Below are 27,655 nucleotides of genomic sequence, written 5' to 3' on the forward strand. Positions count from 1 at the left end.
TTAGTGACTAAAAAAGAGCTCTTGATTGCTCAATGGTCCTTTAATACCATCAGTGCCTATGGTATTCGGGTGCATGGGAATAACACACTTGAAGGAAAATGAGACTCAAGGAAACATAATTCAACTAGAGCACATTGCTCATTTGTTTAAGTCTCGAACTAATGGGTAGTTGTTATACAGTGTTTCACTAAATTAAAATACACAAAGGTGAAGTATATTACTCCTTCCAATACTGAAGCACCTAAAAAGAGAATGTTAATCAGTCACCTCAGAATTATAGTATGTTTCAGCGCTGCACTCAATTCAAGTGAGCGTATTCTTTAAATTGAATCTCTTGGCTTGTAAATAAAGGAAAACATTTGATTTTCTATCCAGAAACATTTCTATGCTAATTCATAAACAGAAGAGTGTTCCAAATACACTGTTGCATCAAACGTTATATCTGGAATATGTCGTGGCACAAACTACACTTCAGCATTTCAAAAGCAAATTGGCTGACTGGTCTGCTTTCTGAAGCTTTGCTGCTGGAGTTCGCGGAAGGGTTAGCCTCATGAGGCTGATGCTTTTGAGGCCCATGAGAGCAGTGTAGTATAGTGTCTGTGGGACTGAACTGTGAGCCATCAGCACTTAAATAGAGCCTTGCTGGATCAGACCAAAGATCCATCAAGTCCCAACCAGATAGTCAACCAGATGCCTCCATAAAGCCCACAAGGAAGGTATGATGGGAACAGTATGCCTCCATTTTTCATCCCCACCATTTGGTATTTAGTGGTGTGCTGCCTCTAAGTATGGAAATCTAACTAGCACTTCAACTACTGACAGACCTATCCTCTGAGATTTTTTTCTTAAATCCCCTTTTAAAGCCATCACAGCTACTGGCCATCACCACAAATCTTGTGCCAGTGAATTCAACAGGTTGATTATGTTTTGTATGCAGAAGTACTGATTGTCCTGAATTGATTGCCAACCAATTTTATTAAGGGACCCTGAGTTCTAGTGAGTGAGAAATTGTCTGTTCACTTTCTCCACAGCAATTCCACCCACCCACAAAAGCCGTATAGTTTCCGCTTGTAGGGAAGTTGTTCCAGATCCCTTGATTATTGTGGCTGTCAAGGAAGTCCCAAACTCCAATCATTTTGCCTCTTATGAATGCACAAGGTAGCCTTAGGATAGCTGCTATCTCTGAGCAATGGTCCTTCACCTTTATTATGAGGATAATAATACTCACCTACTTTATGGGGTTGTTTGTAAGGATTACTGAGATAAAAGCAAGGTGTGGAGTAATCACGCTGAAGTTTTATATTAATGCAAAATAATATTATTAATTTTATCACATACTTTTGGCTGTTACATTTCGCTTAATTTTAAAAAACTAATACTTTTAAATGATTAAAAAAATACAGATATTATTTTAGTTTGTGGGAAAGGGTGGACTGGTGGGGGGAGGAGAGAAAATGATACCATGTACCTGAAGACCAATGGGTCCTGGAGGACCAGGGAAGCCTCGTGGACCTTCATCGCCTTTCTGCCCAAACATCCCTTGCTGTCCCCTTGGTCCAGACTCTCCATCACCTCCCTAGCAGATTAGAAGAGAGACAATTATCAATAGTCTATGCAGATTCCAGATTGGTGGAAGTTAGAGAAGCTATTAATGTCACATGCTCTGAACCTAAATTATGTGACACTAAAATGAATGAAATCTAATTCCACATATTGTGTTTGGAAATGGATTTTATATTATAAAAAGAGAGCTACAGTGTGTGAATAAATTCTAACTCATTCATTCAGTAATTACAATGAGCTTGGATTTGTGTTCTTCAAACACAAATGGATGTTGATGCTTGACTGCTAGAAACCCCTTTCCATTTTGCTATAGTCAGTCACTCATCTTACAAACGTCAGCATTAATCACTAGCCCATCCTCAGGATGATTCATGCATACATGTTCATTACTTAATGGAAGTAACATTGAATGATACTGCTAATGGTTAATTTACACATGTTATTAACACCATAGCTGGAAACTTCAGATCATCCAAAGTCACTTCAGTCGTAGCACTCTTCAAAGGAGTCAGTTTACACATTTGTCAGTTTACACATTTGAAGTCATGATAATCAAGTAATGAGAAAAAAGTGAACCAGTGCCTGGAAATGCCCATCCTGCTCCCATAAACTGTGCCGAAGCAATACTCCAATGTCTTGCTGCTGTTCATTCTTTTGAATTGTTATGTTCATGTAGGATTGAAGCAGCAGAGCACTGACCTAAGACTGGAGCCCACAATAAGTACAGGAATGTACAGATACAGAAGCCCTTAGGATGAGATTTAAAAATTTCTCCATTTTAAGCTACATAAATTATATCTGAAGTTTTGGTATAATTAATGAGCACTCAGGAAAAGCACTCATTCATTATGCATAACAAGCAGGATACTTACAGCTATACCAGGAGCGCCAACGGGACCTTGAAGACCTGGTGGTCCAGGAGGACCCTGCAAAAAAGAAAAGAAAAGAAGCTAGCATCTAAAGTCAGACTGAAGAGCAGATCCACAGGATGGGATTTTGCATTAATAAGCAACTCGCCCATCTCTTTGGAGAGATGGTGCAGTTACTCAAAGGTCTTTTATATTCAGGGCAGTCAAGCGTTATTTGTTCATCTACCAAAATCCAAGATTTGTTTGTCTACAATGCATTTGAAACTGGCATTTATCGAAGGTAATTATGTTTGCAATATTTCAGGGTATTTAAATGTGGATTTCCACTCAAACATGAATAATGACGAGTGATTTTCCACAACTAAAAATATATCAGACCTTTCTGAGATTTATATAGAGAAAAATCAACTATATTTTCACTATCCATCTCCAAAAGGAATGCTTCTTGTTCAATCATATTTTCCCCCCTCAATGAAACTATAAATTGTTCTTGTGAGTGGACAAACCATTCTATGCTGATTTCTGTATTAAAATAGGTGTGATTGCATCACATGTTAGAAATTGACCAGAGCTAGAACAGAGTCCTAGGAAACAATCCACAGAAAGTCTATTTCTGCTACCCTATCAACTAATAGTTCTTTAAATTGTTTTCAGTTTTTACTGAAAATAGGATAAAATTCCATTTCTCTGTGTTGCTTTGAACTTAGCTTTCCACCCCCCCATACTTCAGTTGTGAAATATTCCCTTTTCATACAGACAGGGTAAAAAGTCTTTATTTTACTGAAATCTTTATCAGCATCTTATTATTACCTAGCTTCAGTTCTCAGTGTTTCCATTTTGACTTTTGTCACAGGGATTGAGTAGATCTTTAGCTTTCTTTTAAATGACAATGAAATGAAATGAAAAGCATTAAGGACAGTTTCTTATAGTGTCATCTCCTCCCAGTAAGCCTAGACTTTCCAGTTAGGTGGGGGCACATATATCCTTAGTGTTTAATATATTTAAGGATGCCTAAAACTACCAGTAACTTTCCAGTAATATAAAGTGTGCCATCGAGTTGGTGTCAACTCCTGGCAACCACAGAGCCCTGTGGTTGTCTTTGGTAGAATGCAGGAGGGGTTTACTATTGCCACCTCCTGCACAGTATGAGATGATGCCTTTTAGTAGTCTTAGCTAAATTATTTTCCACTTCTGTTTGTCCTTGAATATAAATTCACCTCAAAACTTTGCTTTAATTCAAATTTGGTTGTAATTATTTTAGGTCTTGGTAGTTTTCCTCACTGTGTATAGTTTCTAATGTCCTGAACCCTCAATGGGTTGGTCTTAATTCATTTTAATATGATTTTTAAAAATTTCATTATATTAACTTTTGTAAACCGCCTTGGGTTGCTTTATGAAAGGTGATAGGTAGATAGATAGATAGATAGATAGATAGATAGATAGATAGATAGATAGATAGGACATCCATTGCTGATGAGAAGCATACAATACCTCCAGAAGATACACTAATATCTTTGTATACTGTGGTTTTCTGTGACTGATCTTTGACTGTAACACACACACACACACACACACACACACACACACACACACACACACACACACGTATGAGGCCCAGGCAGGAATGTGCTGGATGCTCCAAAAAAAGAGTACTGTATTTGAGGAAGAGTTTGTGAAATTGTTCAGTGTAACCCACATCTATTGTACTGTTGTTGCTGCAATTTTGGAAGCCCTGTAGTGACACAGTATATGTGGATTGAGCATGCAACTGGATGCACTGAGTCTGTAAGCCCTGGGTATGTGAGAACAGGCTTTGAGGGGTTTGCAGTCCCGATTCTTGAGCCAAATAGCCCAGGGAGGTCAAGGAAGATCTCTTTGTCCTGGGCACAAAGTAATTAATATTTCTAGCTCATTCACTGACCCAGTCAGTTGTGATCTATTTACATTCAAATTATATTCAGTAATACAAAATATAATTTTGTATGATGAGAATTAAGATGCTTTCGATGTTCACTCATGCTCTAGAAAGCATGGGCATTGCAAGTTAAGGTGTCCATCTTAACCTCTGTGCCATATATGCTGAAAAACTAAGTACTGTCTGGTATATTATGCTGACTTTAGAAATGAGGCTCCATGCACCCACTCTTTGCCTTGGTCTTTCAGCTGAACATTGGGCTGGGGAGGGTTGCATCCAGGCAGAAATTCAACAGGTACATCTCACTCACTTGCTAGAGATGCCACTTTGTAGGGACAAAGTCAGTTTGGATAGTTGGTTTCAATTTTATGATCAACAGAATGCTCAAAGTTTATAGTGGTAGAATTAATATTATTATTAATTCGATTTCTATACCGCCCTTCCAAAAATGGCTCAGGGTGATTTACACAGAGAAATAAGAAATAAATAAGATGGATTCCTGTCCCCAAAGGGCTCACAATCTAAAAAGAAACATGAGATACACACAAGCAACAGTCACTGGAGGTACTGTGCTGGGGGTGGATAGGGCCAGTTACTTCCCCCCTGCTAAATAAAGAGAATCACCATGTTAAAGGGTGCCTCTTTGCCAAGTTAGCAGGGGTGGATGTGAATAAAACTCCTCATCTTAGCTATACACTGGCAAAACACTAGTATACTAGTAGAATAAGGCCAGTATAATGAACAGATCAGGGCACAACAGAGACCTCCTTCCACCCCTGCAGTGCAGAGTAGGTGAAGAAGCCTTCCATGTCCAGTTCAGGTCAAAGGGGGGAAATCCTACTTAGCCCACACAAAACCAGCTAGTCCTGTACAGCAATTCCAGGGAAAGGAAATGCAATCAGAGGTGGGTCTTCAAGCTTTATATAGCTGGACCATGCCAAAATCCCATTGACTGGCCTGCAGAACATGGGGAAAGGGAAGGCAGCAAGGGTATCAGCTTCTGTAATGCATTTTAGAAACCTTTTCAGCTTTGTTCACTTGGTGCTTTTGGTCCTAGATCTCACTCTCCCTCCCTCCCTATATATCAAGTTAACTGATCCCACCCATCCCTTGGAATTATGCCTCTGTAACTACTACATGAAACTCATCCCTTCTTTATTTTTATAGACTGGAATCACTTCTGAACGAAGGGCAATCCTTATTACAGTTAGGAAGTGGACTTGATTTCTTCATTTTACAGTCACTATTTCTGATAAAGCTGGTTTCCAGTTAGCCATGCTTTGACATTTAAATAGTGGTGCTCTGAAGCCTGAATAATGTCTCCCCAGACAGGGTTTTCTCTTATAAAGTATATATTTCCTGAAAACATTCCTCTTGGGATTGCTTGGTCTGATAAAATGAAATTAAGACTGGTATTTATCACAGCAGAGCAGCTCTATAAATACACGTTTATAGAGAGAGATTACTGAACCAATTAGAATAATACCAGTATTGCAATTGCTTCCCCAAAAGCAAACAAAAGAGATCCAAGCATGTGCATATGTGAAAGGGAATATCCAAAATGTGGAAACTGTCAACAAACTATAAATTCACCTATAAAGTAACATTGATGTTGCCGCATACATCTGGTGAATGCCTGGAAGCACTTGTCCGAATAGCTATTTAGGCAGTGCCCATATCTAAACCAGCAGGGACTAACAACTGCAATCATACTTGGCCCCCGGCAATCTCACCAAGTTTCCATCAAAGCATGGTAAAGCGCCAGATGAATTTACTTCATGGGAGAGGAAAAATAGATTTCAAAATTAGTAGAAGGCAGAGATGTTCCACAGTGTAATGTTCCATCTCTCTTCTGAATGTTATTATTCTTATTTTATAGGACTTATCGTCTTATCTGGGAGAGGTGCCCAGAGTAAAACCTGGGATAGTTTTGCTGGAGGAGTTTCAATTAGTGGTCCCCTAGGATGTGGACAAGCTGTTCTGTCAAGTTCGGCTGACCACATGCATGCTTGACCCTTCCCCATCATGGCTTTTTACATCTAGAAGGAAGGGAATTTTTAGCTGGGTCCAGCAGATTCTAAATGCCTCACTGATAGAGAGAGTAGTCTCAGCTTCACTGAAGGAAACTATTATTCAACCACTCCTAAAGAAACCCAGTCTGGACCCAGAGGATGTAAACCAGGGTTCTTCGACGTGGTCTCTGTCTTTTACACCAATGGGCTATGCGCCTGTGCAGAGAACTCATCAGAACCTAACAAGCTCAATTCTCCTGCTTTGGGGGGGAACCCCGCTCCCAGCCACTATATGCAGCTGTACCACTCCACATCCCCTCAGTCTTCGTTGTCCACGCTTCAGTAGACGTCATAGAATCTGCAGTTTGGCAACAAATAGGATTATTATCGTATCCTCTTGTTGTTTTCTCCCTGCGTTCTTTCTATTATTGCTTTATTTATTTCGCACAGTAGCATTTTTTTCTTAGTGTTTTTATTTTAATGGTCTCCCACCCCATATCTCTATGGCTCTGGTCCTGGCTGGGACGGAGCTTGGTGGCCAGTCGGCCTGCAGTATTCTTTGCCGGGCATGAAGAGTTTCAAGAAATGTATTCACTGTGTATCTAAGATCCCTTCCCCCGATACTCATACCAAGTGTCTTCTCTGCTGGTGGAAACCCACATTGTTGAGGCCTGTATTCACTGCCAGAGGTTTACGAAACAGGCTAAAAAAAAAATAGAGCTTCTTGCTTGCGTGCTGCCCTGTGGCACTTGGCTCTCCGTTCATTGGAGGCCTTATAATTGAAGCAGTCATATAGGATGACTTCTTTGATGCAATCAGAGCGATCGGACTCCGCTCCTATGGAGATAGAACCCCCAGCCTCGGTACCGGTTTCAGCAGTGCCTGTCTTGGACCTCTCTGTGGTATGGGTCCTGTTGGTGCCATTAGAAGACTTGCCTAAGCATCCTATGCCTGAGGTACCGGACCCTCCCTTGGTCTCTTCGGTATCAATACAGAAGGAGGAGGAGGAGGCGGCTCCGAATCTGCTGGCAGGTCAACACCTTCCACCTATTCTGAAAAAGAAGAAGCCCGCAACAGTTCCTGCTTTGGAGGCCCCCGCTGGCTAAGAAACCAAAGTTGGCTTGGGGGCATGGCACAAGTCATGGACCAAGTGTCCCATGGTCGCCCGGCTGTGGTACTGGCTCCTCCGATACCTAGCTCTTTGGTCTCTGGCTGGCCTAGCTCACTGACGGCTGAGATGTCTCCTAGCTGACGTCTGACTGTATCCATACGGGTTGGGAACTGTCAGTAGTAACCGACGAGTGTGGCTACGCTACCTCCGATGAGGAGCCTTATTCACTGGACAAGCCCACCATAAACACTGCCTCAACATCTCCCTCCTAGGGATCAAAGCTCATGTTGGAACTAGGAAGAAGTCTCCTCTGAATACAAGCCCAGTCAGGACTGGGATCGTTGTGAACCTGTTTATGCGGATCGGTACCGTATACCTGCATGACGTTCCTCCTTTGTAGAGGATGAGCCCTCCTCTTATGGTGCTTGGTGCCGAGACTCAGGCGTTTATAGATATTACCCCATGGACTATCGTTCAGACTGTTCAGACTACGGGAAATGCCGGTATGGGTCTTGGTACCAAGAGGAACCTGCTTATGGAAGAACCGGGACTGTTCATGATTGGCACGAGCCCCCTTCGCATTCTGAAGGAAGGCCTTGTTCTCGCTCTCCTCAAGGGTGATGGAGTGGTGTGGTTTGCCCTCTGAAATTCCGGTTCGGCCTCAGGCATCGAAACCTACCCAGATACTGCCAACGGACCCCGACGGCTCGGTACCAGACAATCTGGAAAGCTAAGTGGATTCTCTCGTTGTTCTGCTGGTGTTGGCCCAGGACTCTTTGGCGCCCCGCCAAGTCGGACAGTGAGAGCGAACCTGGCTCTCTGGGCTTGGATGCTGTCTCCTTGAGGTCTTCCCCTCTGGACATTCAATCGGACTTTAAGCCCGTATCCCTGTTAGAGGACCTTAGACAGTACTTGGCCTATGTGGCTCACATGGCCTCTGCCCTGGGTGTGAGCCTTGGTACGTAACAGAAAGCGTAATTGACCCTTTATTTAGCCTTATTGATGTGGAGGCTAAGGTACAGGCCTCTCTGCCCCTTAACACTGCATTGTTGGGGGTCATGCGAGGGCATTGGAAAAAGCTGGTGACTCTTTCCAACAGGCACTTGGAGAACGTCTACAGAGTACAGCTGCAGGATGATACAGCTTTCTTAAAGAATCATCCCACCCCTAACTCCCTTGTGGTGGAGGCATCCCTACAGAAGTCCAAAGGTCACAGTCATTCTGCACCCTGTGATAAGGAGGGCAGGAAGTTGGACTCCTTTGGTAGGAGGCTTTATTGGGCTTTGGCTCTTCACTTGCTGGTGGCTAATTACCAGGCCACTTTTTGGATCTCCTGCCACAGGACAAACGTGATCCAGCTAAAGCCTTTCTCCATGAGGCAGTGCAAGTGGCAAAACAAGAGCTATACTCAGCTAGATACTCTGTGGAGTGTGCAACCAAAGTGATGACACGTCTGTGGCTCTCAGGAGACATGCCTGGCTGTGTTCATCTGGTCTGACCTATGAGGCCCGCGCTAGGATTGAAGATCCTCCCTTTGAGAGCTCTAGACTCTTTGCAGAGCAAACGGATGACACGCTACAGAAGGTCCAGAAGCTGAGGAGTACGGCTAAGTCGAAGTCCTACTTGTCCTCGGCCCCTAAGCTGCAGAGGCCATCGAGATAGTCCCCTTATCAACAACCAAAAGCCCCTTTGCAACTGCAATCTTCATCCTTCCTTTCGCGGCAACAAGTTCCAGTCTCAATACAAGTCTGGGTTCCAGCCTAGTAAACCGGCCTTTCAGAAACAGCCTCTGAACACTTTTCAAAAGAAACAATGACTGTGGGTCCTTCTGGACCCGCCTGGCTCCCTTTGCAGTGAATTGGGACAGGGTGACCACAGATCAGTGGGTCCTCACAGTCATACGTATGGACTACGCTCTCAGGTTCTGCAGGATGCCATCCGTGTGCGGGGTTGTGACTATTCCATCTACTCCGGAGTTGGACAAGGAGGTCTCTGCTCTCCTCTCAAAGGTCACGATAGAAAGGGTCAAATGCGGAGAGCCCTGGTTTCTATTCCTGGTACTTTGTCGTTCCGAAACCGGACAGTATTCAGCGTCCTATACTGGACCTAAGAGCCCTGAACAAGCACCTTGTGTACAGGCCTTTCCAAATGTTGTCGGTACCAACTATCCTGGCCCTCCTAGAAAAAGACATGTGGGTGGTCTCCCTAGAGACCATACTATCATGAGAGACGCATACTACCATGTCTCGATATGCTCCCAGCATCAACGCTTCCTGTGTTTCCAGATAGAGGGATCCCTTACCAATTCAAGGCCTTGCCATTTGGTCTCACGATGGCATCGAGGGCTTTTATAAAATACCTGACCCTGGTGGTGGCTTTTCTACAGGAATGAAGGATGCAGATCCTGCCTTATCTAGATGATTGGCTTATCCTGGCAAGTTCCAAGCAAGCTGCCCTGGAGGATCTTGGTATGGTCACAGATACTCTGCAGAACCTGGGCTTACAAATCAATTTCGAGAAGTCCCAGCTGGAGCCTGTCCGTAGGATACAGTTTATAGGGCTGATCTTCGATACCAGTCTGGAGAAGATCTTCCTCCAGAGGCCTGCATAGGAACACTTGTATGGCTGGCTTCCGTTTTTCTGGCCAGAGGGCCGCAGACCAAGCATTTGGTGCAGTGCCTCTTGGGACATATGGCTGCCACCACATATGAACTCCCTCACGTGCGCCTTTGGATGCGTGTCATTCAGTGGTGGTTCCTGGACGTGTTTGACCTTCTTCGGGACTCAGCTCGTTTGGAGCACATGCCCCCTTGATGGGTGCGGGAAGCCACAGCATGGTGGGTTGAGATTCATCATCTGAACTTCGGCGCTCCCTTCCAGGTCCCTCAGTCGCACTGGGTGATTACGACCGATGCGTCGGAGCTAGGTTGGGGCGCTCATTTGGATGGTTTTCACCTGAGCAGCCATTGGTCATCAGCGGAGAGGGGTCAGCACATCAATTATCTGGAATCGTTGGCCATATTCCATGTCCTCAAGGATTTCTTGCCTGTAATTGTGGGTTGCTCAGTGACAATCCAGATGGACAATATGACAGCGAAAGCCTATATAAATTGGCAAGGAGGCACAACTTCGAGGAGCCTTCTGTTCCTGTTGCTAGACCTGTGGCATTGGTGTGTGGTGCATGCAGTGTCACCTCATGCAGTCTACATCCAAGTGTCCCTGAATGTCTAGGCGGACACGTTGAGCAGGCTGACGACGGTCTCCCATGAATGGCCTTGGACCGGGGTATCCTCTGGGGCATATTCTTGGTGTGGGGCGCTCCAGGTCTAGAAGTTTTTGCATCTTGGGTCAATGCTCAGTGTGTCCTCTATTGCTCCAGGGGAGGGGGTGGCGAGGGTTCTTGGGGCGATGCTTTCATCCTGTCTTGGACAGGCCCCTTGCTTGACCTGTTTCCTCCATTTCCCCTCATCCCAAGGGTTCTGCACAAACTGAGGGAGGACCGCGCCTGGGCCATCCTGATAGCCCCCTGGTGGCCCAGGAGGCCTTGGTTTGCGGCTCTGAAGCAGCTGGCAGTGGCTTGGATGCGCCTCCCCACTCTACCTTACCTGCTGTCACAGGCAAGAGGTGCTTCATCCAGACATTTGGTCCCTGCACCTACTGACTTCCCGGTGAGACTCAGAGACATTCTGCTTGCGGCCAGAAAGCCGTAGACGCTGAAGTCATATGAACATAAATGATTTGATGTGCTTAACCTGCCTGTTCAAGATATTTGTACTTATTTGCTATCTCTGAAAGAGTCTGATCTGAAGCTATCTTCTCTCAGGGTACATTTGGCGGCCACTGTGGTACATTCGCCAACCTCCAGGGTTTCCTGGTTTAAGGACCCATTAGTTAAGTGTTTCCTGAACAGGTTGACCCATGTTTTCCCAGATGACCCTGTTATATAACTGGCCTGGGTCCTGTCGGTGGTTTTGGCTGGATTGCTACGGCCTATGAGCCTTTGGCCTCGACTGACCCCCGTTTCTTGACGTGGAAGGTTGCCTTCCTGGTGGCAATCACCTCCACTAGGAGGGTGAGTGAACTGTGGGCCCTGAGGGTTGATCCACCGTACCTACAGTTTCACAAGGACAAGGTGGTACTCTGACCGGATGTCTAATTCCTACCAACGGTGGTTTCTATGTTTCATCGTTCCTTGCCGCTCACTTTGCCAGTGTGCCTCTGATGCAGAGTGTAAGTTGCATCGTTTGGACGTAAGGAGGGCATTATCATTCTATGTCCAGAGGTCAGCGGAATGGAGGAAACACCCCTTCACTGTTTGTTCTGTATGATGGACCCTGCAGGGGTCTACAAGTTTCTGCTCAGTCCATGTCTAGGTAGATTGCTTCTACAATTGAACTTTGCTACAATTTAGCACATAAACAGTTGACTGCGACTGTTAAGGGGCATTTGGTTAGGTCCATGGTGGCCTCTGTTGCCTTTGATCGTGCAGTCCCCTTGGACACTATCTGTCAGGCAGCTACTTGGGCTTTGCCCCACTCATTTATCCATCATTATGCTATTGATGCCAGGGCATAGAATTTATTTTATTTATTTAATTCATTCATTCATTCGATTTCTATACCGCTCTTCTCAAAAATGGCTCAGGGTGGTTTACAAAGAGAAATAACAAATAGATAAGATGGATCCCTGTCCCCAGAGGGCTCACAATCTAAAAAGAAACATAAGATAGACACCAGCAACAGTCATGGGAGGTACTGTGCTGGGGGTGGATAGGGCCAGTTACCAAGTTAGCGGGGGGTGGGGGTTGATGCTATGTTGGGCAGGACTGTCCTGGAGTCCATTTCCAGTTGATGTACTTGTTTTCAAAATAAATACTTTTGGAAGATTACATATTGTTTCAGTCTGTTCCCTCATCCTTTGGGTGCTAACTTGTTATGTGCCCACTGGTGTAAAAGACAGAGACCACATTAAAGAACTACAGGTTGCTTACCTGTAATTTTGGTTCTTCTAGTGGTGATCTGTCCTTTTACATGCCTCCCATCCTCTCTGCTGAGTCTACTGAAAGCGGTCTCTGTGACTGAGGGGATGTGGAGTGGTGCAGCCACATATAGCGGATGGGGGTGGGGTTCCCGCACAAAGCAGGAGAATTGAGCTTGTTAGGTTCTGACAACGTCTCTGCACAGGCGCATAGCCCATTGGTGTAAAGGGACAGATGACCACTAGAAGAACCAAAGTTACAGGTAAACAATCTGTAGATTCTCAGTGCTGGGTCCCCAGATGTTATTGGACTTCAACTCCCATAATCCCCAAACAAAGGCCACTGGAGCTGAAGATTATGGGAGTTGAAGTCAAATAACAGCTGGGGACCCAACGTTGAGAATCCCTGATGAAAACAACTATAGGCCTGTGGCCAATATTCCCTTCCAGGGCAAGGTGCTTGAGCATGTAGTGGCTGACCAGCTCCAGACACTCTTGGAGGAAATGGACTATCTAGATACATTTCAATCAGCCTTCAGGTCTGGTTTTGGAACAGAAATTGCTTTGGTTGCCCTGTGGGATGATCTGTGCAGAGAGAGAGCGAGAGATACAGAAGAGTGTAACCCTGTTAATTCTCTTGAATTAATAACACTGACCATGGTATCCTTTTGGACAGGCTGGCCGTGCTGGGTGTGGCAGGTACAGCTTGGAGGTGGTTCCACTCCTACCTTGAGGTCTGTTCCCAAAAGGTGGTGCTGGGGGATTATTGCTCAACCCCATGGCAGTTGTGCTTTTGGGTTCTGTAGGTTCCATTCTTTCCCTTATGCTATTTAACATCTGCATGAAACCAGTGGAAGAGGACAGCCAGAGATCTGGCCTGAGGTGTCACCACTATGCGGCTGACACTCAGTTGTATCTTTCCTTTTCATCAGATGCAGGTGAGTGGTGCCTGTCATGAATCAGTGCTTGGATGCAGTAATGGACTGGATGAGGGTGAACAAGTTGAGACTTAATCCAGACAATACAGAAGTACTGCAGGTCGGTGGTTCCTCTGCCTGCGTGAATGATGTTCAGCCTGTTCTAGATGGAGTTGCACTCCCACTGAAGGACCAGGTTCACAGTTTGGGGGTGCTCATCAATCTAGTACTAGAGGCTCAAGTGGCCTCTGTGGCCTGGAGTGCCTTTTATCAGCTTCGGCTGATACACCAACTGTGACTTTACCTGGATAGAGAGAGCTTGGCCACAACTACTCATGCTCTGGCAACCTCTTACTTGGATTACTGCAATGCATTGTGCATGGGGCTGCCTTTGAAAACTGTCCGATACAAAATAACTGGTACAAAATAGGGCTGCAAGATTATTGATGGGACTGGACGTTTTGAGCATATTACGCCAGTGCTTTGTCAGCTGCACTGGCTCCCAGTCAGTTTCCAGTCCCAATTCAAAGTGCTAGTGTCAACCTTTAAAGCCCTAAATGGCTTGGGACCAGGTTATTTGACAGAACACCTTGGCCCATATGTCCCAAAATGGACCTTAAGATCTTCTTCAGAAGCCTTCCTCCGGGTGCCCCTGCCAAATGAGTGTCCCTGCCTGTTGGCTACTAGGCAGAGGGCCTTTTCAGTGGTTGCACCCCATTGATAGAATAGCCTCTCGAGTGAGGTTCGCCTGGCTTCATCACTTTGTTCCTTCAGATGTCAGGTGAAGACCTTTTTGTTAACTCAGGCCTTTTAAATTTTGATCTGATTTTAACTGTTTGCTTAAAAAGCGTATTTTAAATTGTTTTGTATTGTATTTTCTCTTTGCTCCCCCCCCCGCCATTTTTGGTGTGTTTTGATTGTATTTGTTGTGTCTTTTATCTCATGTTTTAATGTTGTGCTATAAGCTGCCCAGAGAACGATTTGTTATAGGATGGCTAACAAATGAAGCTGGATATTTTTAATCATCATCATCATCATCATCATCATCATCATCTATATTAAAAAACTAACAGAAAACCTCATAGCATGAAAATACGAGGACAGCAACAAGAAGGCTTGAAATAAGAAATAGCAGAAAGTCAACTAAGCAATTATGCTAGATTATTTTTAAAAAAAACACCTGAAATACATATATATATTTTAAAAAGGCTTAATCAGCCAAAATGAAGGAAGACAAACAAGCCTCCCTGGGGAAAGAATTCCAAAGTGTGAGGAATAGGGGTGTGCAGAAACCTTAAAACGCAGTTCGATTTGAATTTGAATGTATTCAAACCAAACCACATTGCTCCGAACTGGTTTGATTGAACCGACCGGCCAATCCATTTGATCGAACCAGTTTGGGTGGTTTGGGCAGCCATTACTTGTAAGAGGGAATCCAGTGAGCATTCCCCTTTACAAGTACAAGGGGTGGGGGGCCCTTCAAAGGCATAAGGCCAGATGAGGGAGGCGAGAGAGGGGGAAAGGTGCTTACTTGGGTGGTGTGGCTGCCAACACCACCACTCACCCTGCTGGCGTGGCCCCAAGCGTACTCTCCCCTCCTTTATCAAACTGGTGGCTTGGTAAAGGAGGGGGAAGCACACGTGGGGCCATGCCGGGAGCGTGAGCAGCAGTTCCAGCAGCTGCATCAGCCAGGTAAGCAACTCCACGCACGCCCCCCCGTCTGCCCGGCCGCCCTTTACTGTGCCAAACCAATTCGCCCGAACTGGGCCTGGTTTGGTTTGATCACAGACCAAACCATCCCCAGTTGGGTCTGTGATTGAACCACTGAACTGTCCCTAGTTTGAGGTGAACCAGTTCAGCACAAACCATTCATGCACACCCCTAGTGAAGAAAGCCCTCTCAGGGGTGGCACAAGGGACATGGAGCAAGGCATCCAATGATTATTTGAGTGTTTTGACAGGCTTATAAAATCATAATTATAATTGTATGATATCCTGGCCACCAGGATGCACAAGTAACAAGGAATTCTCCATTATAGAGCCTGACCACTGATAAAGGAGTTGGTTTGTGGAACAAAATTTATTTCCAGCTCTCAGAACACTGTCTCAACACTGATACAGAACACAGATGGGAGAACACAGAAGTTGGCCATCCCTGAGCCAAACACATAATAATCAATAATCACTGAAAGATAAACCACCAAGCTCTATTCCTGTGTGTTTATTGGTCTGAAATGTGAATGCCTTCGTAAAACATAGGCTTCTTCCTGCTTGGTCAGCATATTAGTTTTTGAGATTTCATTTCCAAGCAATGAGAAAAAGTAATACAATAAAGGCAATAGCTGGACCAAAAAACCCCAACACAAAACACTCACATTTTCTCCCTTGTCACCTTTACTCCCTTTCTGACCTGGTTCTCCAATTTCACCCTGTAATAGAAAGAAAGGTGCTGTTAAGTTGGTGCTTTCCAAGGGCCTGGTTTTCATTTAGTCAACACTGAAGTATCTTTAAATGTCACCATATTGTTCTCACTGCCTTATGCCACTGTTTTATGAGCAAAGGCCTGAGGGGGCACAATTTTGCATTGATCAATCACATTTCGGTATGACAGATTAGCACAGGTATTGACTGCTATGGTTCACAGCACAACATGGCCTCACTGCTTTAATTGGATTTTAAATGAAGGAAATTGGGGAGGTTGTTTTTTTTTAAAAAAAAATCCATGTCTCCTTCAATATAAAGTCACTCAAATTGTGATCAATTGGATGTTGGCTTCTTGTTTATGCACAACATATTACAATTCAGATTATAAGAGACCATGTTAGAGAATTTATGTTAACTATATAAGGTAAGATGAGATAGTGTATTATCTCAGCTGCAGAACAGAATAGGTGTTGTTGTATAAAAGGAACCAGACATTCAGCAGACGACAGAAGATTTCCAATCCTGTATTTGCAACCAATATGGCAGGTAAGTACAAAAATTTTCAGAGGAGAAGCAGAAGGCAGGAGGGGATATGATCTCTCATAAACCACATCTCCTTTGCATTGCCTCCTCCCATCTCCTTTTTCCCCTAGTGTGGTTCCCAAATGTGTCTCCTGGGCAAGTGAGACAAGGACAGGGGATCTAGAGGAAAACTGATGGCCCATTCAGCACTTTTCTCCTGAAAATGTTTTTGGATCTCTTGGTGGCTTTTGATACCATCAACCATAGGATCCTTCTGAGTCACCTGAGATAGTTGAGACTGGGTACATACAGTTTTACTGTGGTTCCACACCTACCTCTCAGGCAAATTTCAGTTGGTGTCGCTTTGAGACTGTTACTCTTCAAATTGAGAGCTTTTATATGGAGTCCCACTGTCTCTAATGCTTTTTAACATCTACATGAAACTGCTGGGAGAGATCATAAGCATTTAGGGTGCTATCATTATTCTGACAACACCCATTCTATTTCTCCATGTCAACATCATCTGGAGAAGGCATAACTTCCCTAAATGCCTGCCTGGAGGCAACAATGGACAGAATGAAGTGTAACAAACTGAAGCTGAATTCAAGTATTGTGGAGGTACTTATTGTGAGGGTTCAGAACTCAAGAGATTATTTAGATCTATGTGTCCTGGATAGGATACACTCCCCCTGGAGAAACAGGTATGAGGTTTGGGATTACTCCTGAATTCAAACCTCTCTCTGGTGTCCCTGGTTGAGGCAGTGGCCAGTAGTAGCAGCCAGGTTAGTCTCAGGGGCAACCCCAAGAGACCACATTATTCCTATTCTAAAAGAACTTCACTGGCTACCAATATGTTTCTGGGCGAAACACAGATTTTCTGGCTTTTACCCATAAAGCCCTTAATGGCTTGGGCCCATGGTATCTTAAAAAGCGCCTCCTTTGTCATGAGCCCACTGCCTACTGAGATCATCAAGAAAGTTGCTGTGGTTGCCCCTAGCTCATTTGGTGGTGACTCAAAACTGGGCCTCCTCTATGGCCTCCCTGGGACTTTGGAATGCACTTCCTGTTGGCATAAGAGCTTCCCCATCTCTAGCTCCCTTTAAGAAGCTCTTAAGACACACCTGTTTCTTCAGGCTTTTAGTTATTTTCCCCCTATATATTGTCTTAATTGTTTTTATTTGTTTTAATTGTTGGTTATTTTTAGGTGGTTTTTAAAATTTTTTTTATCTAAACTGCCTAGAGAAGTTTTATTAGGTGGTTTACAAATTAATTAATTAAATGTGTAATAAAATGCAACCCCTCCCCCCCCCACACACACACTTTCCAGGTCAGTGACAGACACAAGTCTGGGAATTCTGTGCTTGCTGATCGGTCTGTCCTATAATGCTTTTATTTCCCTAAGGGAGCCAAAGTATGAAATTTTGTCATTGGGGGCATATGTATATATATCTCCATAATCTGACATATCACACTCTCTGCTCTGCATTACCCCAATTCAACACTTGCTGTTAGTATGTCAGAGCTGATATTCCAGCACCCGAGGCAAAACTGTGCACATCCAGAATGGAAAAAAATCCCTGCCACTCCCACAGTGTTTGCTGTTATGAATGAATTATCCTCTTATTTTGTATACATTTGCATAGTATAAAGATTTGTATACTGCATAGAAATGAGACAGACCTGTTGCTACCCCCTTGGATTTCATGGCCCTTATGTCCCATTTTTTACAATTTCTTTTCCTGTGCCCTGTGTATATGCCAGTTAACTTCATGAATCTGACAAAGTGGGATCTAGTTCACATGATGTCTCAAAGAATCTGCTATGACTTCATTATTTTTATCCCAGGAATCCATTTTTTTTAAAAAACCAGTTTCTGAAATCTTGAAAGCTACAGCAAATCATTGGACAGATACACAATTACAGACAATAGCAACTGACCTTGTCACCGTCTTCTCCAGGGGAACCAGCGGGTCCAGCAGGACCAGGAAGTCCTACAGGCCCCTGTACTCCATCACGTCCAGCTGGACCTTGAGGGCCCTTTTCACCCTGTTTTCAATAAGGAAATAATATTAATTCTATTGCAGGTGAATAATTAACTGTACAGAATACTGAATTAACTAAAGGGAAAGTACCAACCAAGTGTGGTAATATACACAAACATTGGGGTATAATGAATCAAGTACTGGACAGAGATTTGGATCAAAGCAAAAGTCAGTGAGGAACTCTCTGAGTGGCCATAGGCATCATTATATGTCCACATTTGTAATGGAGATAATAAGTATACATCTTACAAGCTCATGGACTGGGTGATTTAGTATGGCCGCATTAAGGAATACATAATAGTAAAGGTCAGCTTTCACTTCAAAAAGGCCGATGCATTGCTGGTGGTCACTGGAAATCCTGCCTACTCATGCTGCTTCCAATATGAAAAAGTGTGAAGAGGCATACTCCATACATGCATAGCTTGTATTACTTCATGCATACATTCCTGGCTGCAACAGCAAAACTCTTCATCTCCATCTAAGATTGAGATCTAAGATTGATGCTTCAAGTCTTTGAATGAAAAACTCTCCACAATCCAGTATTTCATCCCATTTGTGCCTTAGCCTGATCTATGATGGAATGCTGACTACTGGTATGAGACCAACTTTGTGCCCCAGGTTTTGGAGAGGAGAGGTAAAATGATCCCTTTTCAAACTCTTTTAGTAATTAAGGTCTGTAATAATAAAAATATTTAACTTTTGTATAATGCTCAAAGTACTATACAAAACTTTTGTTTTAACCTTTATATCAGCCCTGTAAGTCTCCTTCAAGTTCTTCATTAAGCCACTTCCCTCCTCTCCCTTAAGCGCTTTCTAAAGGTTAGATGCAATAAATATCTGCAATTTTTATTTTTATTTTTATTTTATTGTCCACAAGTGCAAATAAATTTCCTAATAGCAACAGCTTTACAAAGTGTTAGCACAGGTCCATGGAAGGAAGGAAGGAAGGAAGGAAGGAAGGAAGGATATTCCCAGCACACTGCTCTGGGAAATACCATTGTGCTCAGTATTTTGCATCAGAGACTTTGATGAGCAAATATCCTGGCATCTTGTGCAATAGAAATCCAACTGTCCAACCTGCCTCCCGCAAACCGTATCAAAAATTAACACAAGCCTAGCTCACTTACAAAGCAGGGGGGGAAATGCAACATGAATCCAGCTGACGATGCTTGTCAACCATAAGTGATACACACTTCACATCACTTGTACCTGTCAACTGACTTGTGTCTGCTCTAGGATACTGGGGGAATTTGGGCAACATTCCTTAAATGTCCCCTTTAATCTAGAAGAAGTGGAATGTGCAAATTCAGAATGCTCTCACTCTGCCTCTGACTTCCTTGAGTGGCATGGCTGGGGAAGTCTGGAGCTTTTGTAAATGCCCCACCTTGTCCTCCTGTGAAACCAACCCTGCACCTGACTCTCACACTATCCCCCTATCCACTACTGACTGGCAGTTTCTGCCCTCTCCTCTCCACTACTATCCCACATGTCTTCTTTAGAATGTAAGGCCTCTCTGAGCAGGGACTGTGGCACATCTCGGTTTTGGTCCAGTCAAATGCTATATAGAAGTAGTCACTGAGGGAGTCCTCTCATGTGTTTGGCAGATAATATATTTACACTCCATCTGATTGGCTATAATAGACAAGGCTGAATACATGAGCTGCAGAAAACAGAATTTCAGGTCAATGACTGGCTGTAATGGGACTATTTCCAGTTTGCTTCAGAGCTGTGCCGCTTAAGCCTTTGCAATGCAGTGTTCACTGATCTGCTTTGGAAGATTCAGGGTCACGGCATCCAGGTTTTCTAAGAACTTCCCTCCTAGCCACTTGCTTGGTTATGATAGGGACTCATACATATATATTACAAGACTCAAAACTTTACATTGCAAAACAGCTTAACTTGTTACTGTAACCATTGTCTGCATTTCAGGATTTCAATAAATATTTATGATAACTGCATTATAGATAACGAGCAGAAAACAGAAATGAAAATACAGATAATATATCCTGTTAGGGATTATAGACAGATAATATAAATAAAAATATACCAAAGGAGGAAGGGGAAAAAACTCCTCATGAATATGATTTTCCAACCATAGTTGACAATATTCATATTATTAATGTAATGTAGTTAATGTAATATCAATAATTATGCTCTTATGTGGGGGAGATGAAGTTACTAAGAACAGAGGAAGAGCTCTGCTGGATCAGACCAAAGGCCTATCTTGTCCAGCATCCTGTTTCCCACAGTGGCCCACGAGATGTCTCTCAGAAGCTTAGACACAGGACATACAGGCAATGGCATTGTTGCTTCCCAGTAACTAGTATTTAGTGGCATGCTGCCTCTGAACCTTGAGGTTTCTTATAATCACTATGACTAGCAGCCATCAATAGACATCTTCCAGAGAGCTTGTATCAATCTAACCTAGAGGCCATCACTACATCTTGTGGCATGGAATTCACTCAATTAATTATGGACTGAGTGAAAAAAATAGTTTCCCCTGTGTGTTCTGAATCACCTGCCAACTAGTTTCATTGCATGACCTCAACTTCTACTATTGTAAAAGGAGAAAAATTCTTCCTAGACATGTTCACACCATGCGTAATTTTATAAACCTCTTTGTCTCCCTCCTTCATCATATTTTTTCTTCACTAAAAAGCCCCCTTGTAGGGAATATGCTCCAGTCCTTTGATAGGGCTGGAGCATATGGATAGGGCAACTTTAGGTTGCCCTTTTCTTCACCTTTTCCAGCGACACAGTAACCTTTTTGAGAGGGGGCAACCAGAGTTGTATACAGTGTGGCCATGCCATAGATTTGTATCAGAACATTACAATATTTGCAGAAGGTAGCTAATCAAATATCACACACACACACACACACACACACACACACACACACACACACACACACACACACACACACACGGTGTTATTGACTGGTTTGTTTTATCCAGACATCGAGTCCTTCCCAAGGACCTGGGATGGCTAAATTTTATTATCAATATTGTTGTTATTATTATAGATATCGTCACAAAATATAGGTTGTTCCTGGTAAAGCTGCTTTTTTGTAATTGGCTGATGGTGATTTCTGTGGCCCCTATGGTGTTGAGATACTCCAAGTTGTTTTGGAATTGCACCTAGGACACCAGTTACTACTGGGATTATTTTGGTCTTCTTCTGCCACAGCCTTTCAATTTCAATTTGTAGATCTTTGTATTTTGTTATTTTTTCCTATTTCTTTCTCTTCTCTTCTGCTATCACCTGGTATTGCTATGTAGATTTTTTTGACTTGTTTTTGTTTCTTCTCAACTAAAGTTATATCTGGTATATTATTATTATTGTTTACACAGTCAGACGAGTGTTATTGACTGGTTTGTTTTATCCACACATAGAGTCCTTCTCAAGGACCTGGGATGGCTAAATTTTATTATCAATATTGTTGTTATTATTATAGACATCATCGCAGAATATAGGCTGTTCCCAGTAAAGTTACTTTTTGTAACCGGCTGATGGTGATTTCTTTGGCCCCTATGCTATTGAGGTGCTCTTCAAGTTGTTTTGGAATTGTGCCTGGGGCACCAATTACCACTGGGATTATTTTGGTCTTTTTCTGCCACAGCCTTTCAATTTCAATTTGTCGATCTTTGTATTTGGTGATTTTTTCTATTTCTTTTTCTTCTATTCTGCTATCCCCTGGTATGGCTATGTCGATTATTTTGACTAGTTTTTCTTTCTTCTTGACCACAGTTATATCTGGTGTATTGTGTGGCAGATGTTTGTCTGTTTGTAGTCGAAAGTCCCATAATATTTTTGCATCTTCATTTTCTACAGCTTTTTCAATTTTATGGTCCCACCAATGTTTGGCTACAGGTAGCTTGTATTTTTTGCAGATGTTCCAGTGTATCATCCCTGCTACCTTGTCATGCCTTTGTTTGTAGTCAGTCTGTGAGATCTTTTTACAATAGCTGATTAGGTGGTCCATGGTTACATCTGCTTCTTTAAAAGGCGGCACTTGCTGTTTGTTGTTGATTTCTCGACTTTTGCTCTTATTGCATTTGTTCTTAATGCTTGTTCTTGTGCAGCCAGAATTAGACCCTCTGTTTCTTTCTTCAAGTTGCCATTCTTAAGCCATTGCCAGGTCTTGGTGATGTCTGATTTTCCACCTATATTGTGCAAATATTGACCATGCAGTTGCTCATTTTTCCATTTTTCTGCTCGGTTCTTGACTTGTTCTTTCTTGTAGGCCTGCTTTGTTTCATTGGTGTTGTAGTAGCAGGCATGACTTGTCCCCTTAAGCTAAGCAGGATCCAACCTGGTTGCATACGAAAGGGAGACTAGAAGTGTGAGCACTGTAAGATATTCCCCTTAGGGGATGGAGCTGCTCTGGGAAGAGCATCTCCAAGTTCCTTCCCTGGCATCTCCAAGATAGGGTGAGAGAGATTCCTGCCTGCAACCTTGGAGAAGCCGCTGCCAGTCTGTGTAGACAATACTGAGCTAGACAGACCAATAGTCTGACTTGGTATATGGCAGCTTCCTTTGTTCCTATGTTCCTAATAGTTTCTCATTATTGACCATTTGAAGTGCATCTTCTTCACTGTCCTTGATATATTCTTCAAGGCCTCTTTTCTCCTCTACTGTTTGATGGACTTGCAGCATTCCTCTTCCACCTGAGCTGCAAGGGAGGTATAGCCTATCTGCATCACTGCGGGGGTGCAGAGCATGACTGATGGTCATGATTTTCCTGGTCTTATGATCTAGCGTCTCTAGCTCTGCCTGGGTGCAGTCTATTATTCCTGCAGTGTATCTTATAATAGGTATAGCCCAGGTGTTTATGGCTTGTATGGTGTTCCCGCCATTGAGTTTGGACTCATGTTCATGCATCCACCATCTTGAATTGGGGAGGATGACACCATCACAAACTACACCATTGAGGTGTCCCTATGTCTATAGGAAATTTGGTTCAAATCTGGCTCACAAGTTAGCCCACTTGCACCTCAAAGGTTTACACATCTGCCATCTTGAATCACGGTGGATGACATCACTACAAACTATACCATTGAGGTGTCCCTACAATTGTACTCAATTTGGTTCATATTGGTCCAGGCATTGCAAAGTTGATAGTGGGACACACACACACACACACACACACACACAGCCAGGTGATCTCATAAGCTTACTTTCCTAAGGAAAGTAGGCTAAAAATAATATCTGGTAAAACTTATCAAGAGCTGGCATGTTCATGGCTTTGTTTGGCAGTAGCCATATGTTTTTTGTAATATCTAATTTCATCTTTATACAAAGGGCATGTGCTAACCTAGTGGAAACTTTACACTTTTTTCTTTAGAACTGCAAACCCCCATGCCCTATCAAGAAGTACTCCCCCCACCTCCATTTCAAAAGCTGATTGTCAAGCAGTATTTGCAAGGGTGCGGGGAAAGAAACAAGTTTAAAGCATTCTGGGGATAGCAGAATCTATCTATATATTTATTTCTCCAAGGCGTACCCGTTGCTAATCCCATGTGTAGCAGCTCTCGCGAGAGTTCGCGAGCAGCTGCCCATTAGTGATGGGGATAGGAGAAAATAGGGATGCCGGCTGCTAGTGGGCGGCCGGCAGGCAGAAGCAGGCAGCAGCAGGCTGGGCTGGCTGGCTGGGGCAGCAGGCAGTGGCCTGGCCTGGCCATTGGAAATGGGTGGGCAGGTGGGAGGAGGAGGTGGCAGGCCAGTTTTCTGGCTGGCCCGCCAGCCAGAAACCGCAGGTGGATGGGGGGGGGGAGTGGGCTGGCCGGGCCGGCAGAGGCGCAGATGCTCTGCACCCATCTCAGCTAGTTAGTTTGATGCTTCTTTAGATTCTGATAATGTTTTTCTCCCTTGTACAATCTGCTGGCATGGGAAGTAAAAATAGACACGCTTTAAACTGTACAGTTTAACGTTCTCAGATATTAATTCTTAGAATAGACACAATATTTATTTTCAGATACCATAAACACACATGGGCATTAACGTATCAGTACGAGGTTCAATCTGCTCTATCAAAAGGCTCATATGTAGAGGCTACTCAAGCTGTCCCTCCTCATATCTAAGGGATACTTCCATCTATCCACATAGAGGTTTTTACTTATGAGTTACACCTGAATAAGAAGATAGCAGAGAAAGTAGGAATTAGCTGTTAATGAAATTTGATAAGAAAATGAGAAATAAAGGGACATTTTGTAAAGCAGAGCATTAGGGCACTAAGTTTAAATCAAAGCTATGGTTTGACAAAATATTTTATACTTGGAGGCAGCCACTATTGTGCTCATAATGATCAGCTTTGTTTAACCCCTCTCCCTAGGCCTTAGGATTTGATAGTGTGCCAAAATGTCATCCAGTTTAATTAAATTTCTGCAGTATTCCATTGTAAATAGAAAGGGAGTACAGCACGTATGCTGGGCACATATGCAATAGAAAGGTACTGGAGTGTGAAGAGCTAACGTTATTGGTTATGAAAAGTAATAACTTCTGTAATATAACAGTCTTTTGCACTATTTCTTCAGAATTACTCACCGGAGCTCCCTTTTCCCCTGCTGGCCCAGGAGGACCCTGTGGTCCTGGACGCCCTGGTAAACCAATCGGGCCAGCAGTACCAGCTGGTCCACGTTCACCCGGTGAGCCCTAGAATAAAGAGAAAAACCATTAAACAGTTCCAATGTAGCCCATGAAAACATCAGTATTGATAAGAGGGCCCTAATAATTCCAATGAGATGCCCCACACATCAATGGTATAAGATATAAGGAACTGCCTCACATTGAGTGAAACTATTGGCTCCTTTAGCCTAGTATTGTATATTCTAGCTGGTATCAACTTTCCAAGGACATAGGCAGAGGTCAACCTGCAAGCCAAGGTACCTTTTACCTAGAGATACCAGGGACTTTCTACATACAAGACATGCACCTCCCACTTGGTATCACACAAAGATAGGTGCATGGTGGCTATTTTAGAGTTTTTGAGTGTCTTACAAGGACATTGATTTTCGCATCACTCCAGGTATATGTTTTGGAATTTGAAAGCAAAACTCTGTCAAAAGGAGCATTTAATCTTATCTATAGTGGTTCTTGAAGGTGAAAACTCCAAGGGATCTCAGGGAAACAAGATCTTTTATTTCATTCATAGTTGTGGGGTACAAAATATGTTTTGGGATTGAAGATATGACTTAGGTTTGGCAGTAAAATGAAAGCGGAACAACTAAAATGCTTTGTGTGGGGATTGCACCCGACAGAGTTAACAAAATATTTTTCAAACAACCTACTCCTCATTTGTGCTTTAGAATTGCCAAACTATGGAGGATAAGACCACTATTACCAATGCCACTAGATCAGGTAGTCTTGATTACCTACATTAAGCACCTATATTCTTTAAAGCAGAATGACTTGCTTATATTCCAGAAAGCTTTCTCATGTGAGCATTCAGCATCCTTTGTGAGAGCAGAGAAAAGTAGGCAAAGGGTAGAAGATAAAAAGAATAGTGAAATGCAGGTAAAAACCTTTGCCCTGGATCATGTGTATCTGCACCTCTCTTTTTTGTGTAGTATTCCAAACTATATGCTGACTTGTTTGAATAGGAACTGATCTGACCCTCTGTTTTAGTAGTTTTCTAGTCATGCCACATTTCAGATTTTGGATTTCCATTGGTGCTAGACAGTAGCTGCAGGGTGGAGTGGGGTGAGGGGAATATGCCTTAGGACTTTGGCAGGTGCTTGCTAAGAGACATAAGTAAAGCATTTAAGGGCCAGAGCCATGCTTACCATAATGAGTACAGGCGAACTTCGCCATTTGCAGATTCAGTATCTGTGGTTTTGCATATCCATGGTTGGGTAATTGACACCCAACCTCAGCATAAAGCGGGGGTGGGGGCGCGAGAACTGTTAGTTAAGGGTTAATTCCCTGTATCTGCGGGTTTGAAGTGGCCAGAAATGACCTCCAAGGTCATTTTCAGCCTTGGAGGCCACCATTTTGAAGAGAGGAGTCATTTTGTGGCTCATCTGTATTAAATATATATTTTTAACATGTGATTTTTCATGAGGGGGGGAAGCCAGATTTGGGACTTTTGGGGGTCACTGCTGAACACCTGGAGACCTGTGGATCACGGTATGGCACACACACACTCCTGGTTTTTGAGGCCCTTTTTGCCATTTTCAGCAGTTTCCAGAGCGTCCAGGAACCTAATCTCCTAAGTCCCATTGACTCAATGACTCATTATCCATGATTCTATTATCTGAGGTTGTAGTGGAGAATGCAACCCCCATGGATACTGGGGTTCACCTCTAGTTTTGCCCCTTATGTTTGACATCCAAAGCTCTGTCTTCTATGTGTGTCCAAGCAATTTTGTTTTAGAAACTCGTTTATAATAATTTTAAAAAAAGAACAAAGGTTTCTGTTTGTGCTTTCTTTTCATTTCTCTGACACAGATGATCACATGTTTGAAATGTCCACATCAGAATCAGGATGGCAGCGGGAAAAGATGAGGGCTGGTCTTAAATATGAACATGGCATGACTGAAAAGCATAGAAGAGGATTAATGCTGCTTTGCTTTGATTAGGATTCCCAAAGAGCAATAATTAAATTTCATGGCAATTATGTTCTCATCCCACAAAGGTTAGCAGGTTTGTTTTCACATTTTTATTCAAAAATGTATATATATTTGTAAGACTTCAAAATCAGACTTAAGTATTCCCAAATGAAAACGGGGGAGGGTAATCCACATGGTACTGGTCTTACAGTCTAATTCTTCCCTTGTGTCTACTTTGCAGAGGATCTAAGAAAAGGAGAACTGAGAGCCAAACTATGTGATCAAAAGAAGTCCATGTACAGCTCTGGATTAGACTCCATTGAACTGCAGGTGGGGAAAGGTAGCCTAAAATCCTTCTCTGTCACATGCTGGTTTCTATACTGGCAACTGCAGCCAGTATAACCAGGAGTTTGCAGCAGTGTACTAAAAGCCAGTCTTCACAGAGCTCGGTGTACACAGTGGCAGCTACATTACCTTCCTCAGTGGAAAGCACCAAGGCTGGAATTCACCATAGGCTGGTTATTTTTTGGCAGCAGCTACATACTGAAGGTGTTGTGTGACTGAGCCCTTAGTGACTACATAAGACAACTTTGCTTTAAAATTTAAAAAGCAGCCATTTGTACAGCTTTATTTCAAGGAGGCTGTTCTTACGACCAGCCTAAACCAGGCTGGGGCATCCCAACCTGGGATAGTCTGGTCATGTGAAGTGCTGGGATCCCCACAGATACCAATGCCTCTGCACAGCCTAGCCCTCTTAAA

At 43.3% G+C, this 27,655-nt stretch overlaps 1 protein-coding gene across 5 annotated transcripts in view; it reads right to left on the reverse strand.

Moving 5' to 3' along the window:
* The window catches only part of COL11A1 (collagen type XI alpha 1 chain), a 382,842-nt gene that overhangs the window by 72,605 nt on the left and 282,582 nt on the right, over positions 1-27,655 (reverse strand). For all 5 annotated transcript variants that reach the window (XR_008306906.1, XM_053249173.1, XM_053249172.1 and 2 more), the window contains 5 exons: positions 24,895-25,002; positions 18,248-18,355; positions 15,739-15,792; positions 2,436-2,489; positions 1,469-1,576 (listed from right to left, as the gene is read on the reverse strand). Coding sequence is in view for 4 of the 5 variants with exons in the window: in XM_053249173.1 (XP_053105148.1) it covers positions 1,469-1,576; positions 2,436-2,489; positions 15,739-15,792; positions 18,248-18,355; positions 24,895-25,002 (432 nt within the window). In the remaining variant the exon portion in view is untranslated. The remainder of the gene's footprint in view (positions 1-1,468; positions 1,577-2,435; positions 2,490-15,738; positions 15,793-18,247; positions 18,356-24,894; positions 25,003-27,655) is intronic.

The sequence above is a fragment of the Hemicordylus capensis genome, chromosome 4, assembly GCF_027244095.1.
Source record: "Hemicordylus capensis ecotype Gifberg chromosome 4, rHemCap1.1.pri, whole genome shotgun sequence".
NCBI classification, from domain to species: Eukaryota; Metazoa; Chordata; class Lepidosauria; order Squamata; family Cordylidae; genus Hemicordylus; species Hemicordylus capensis.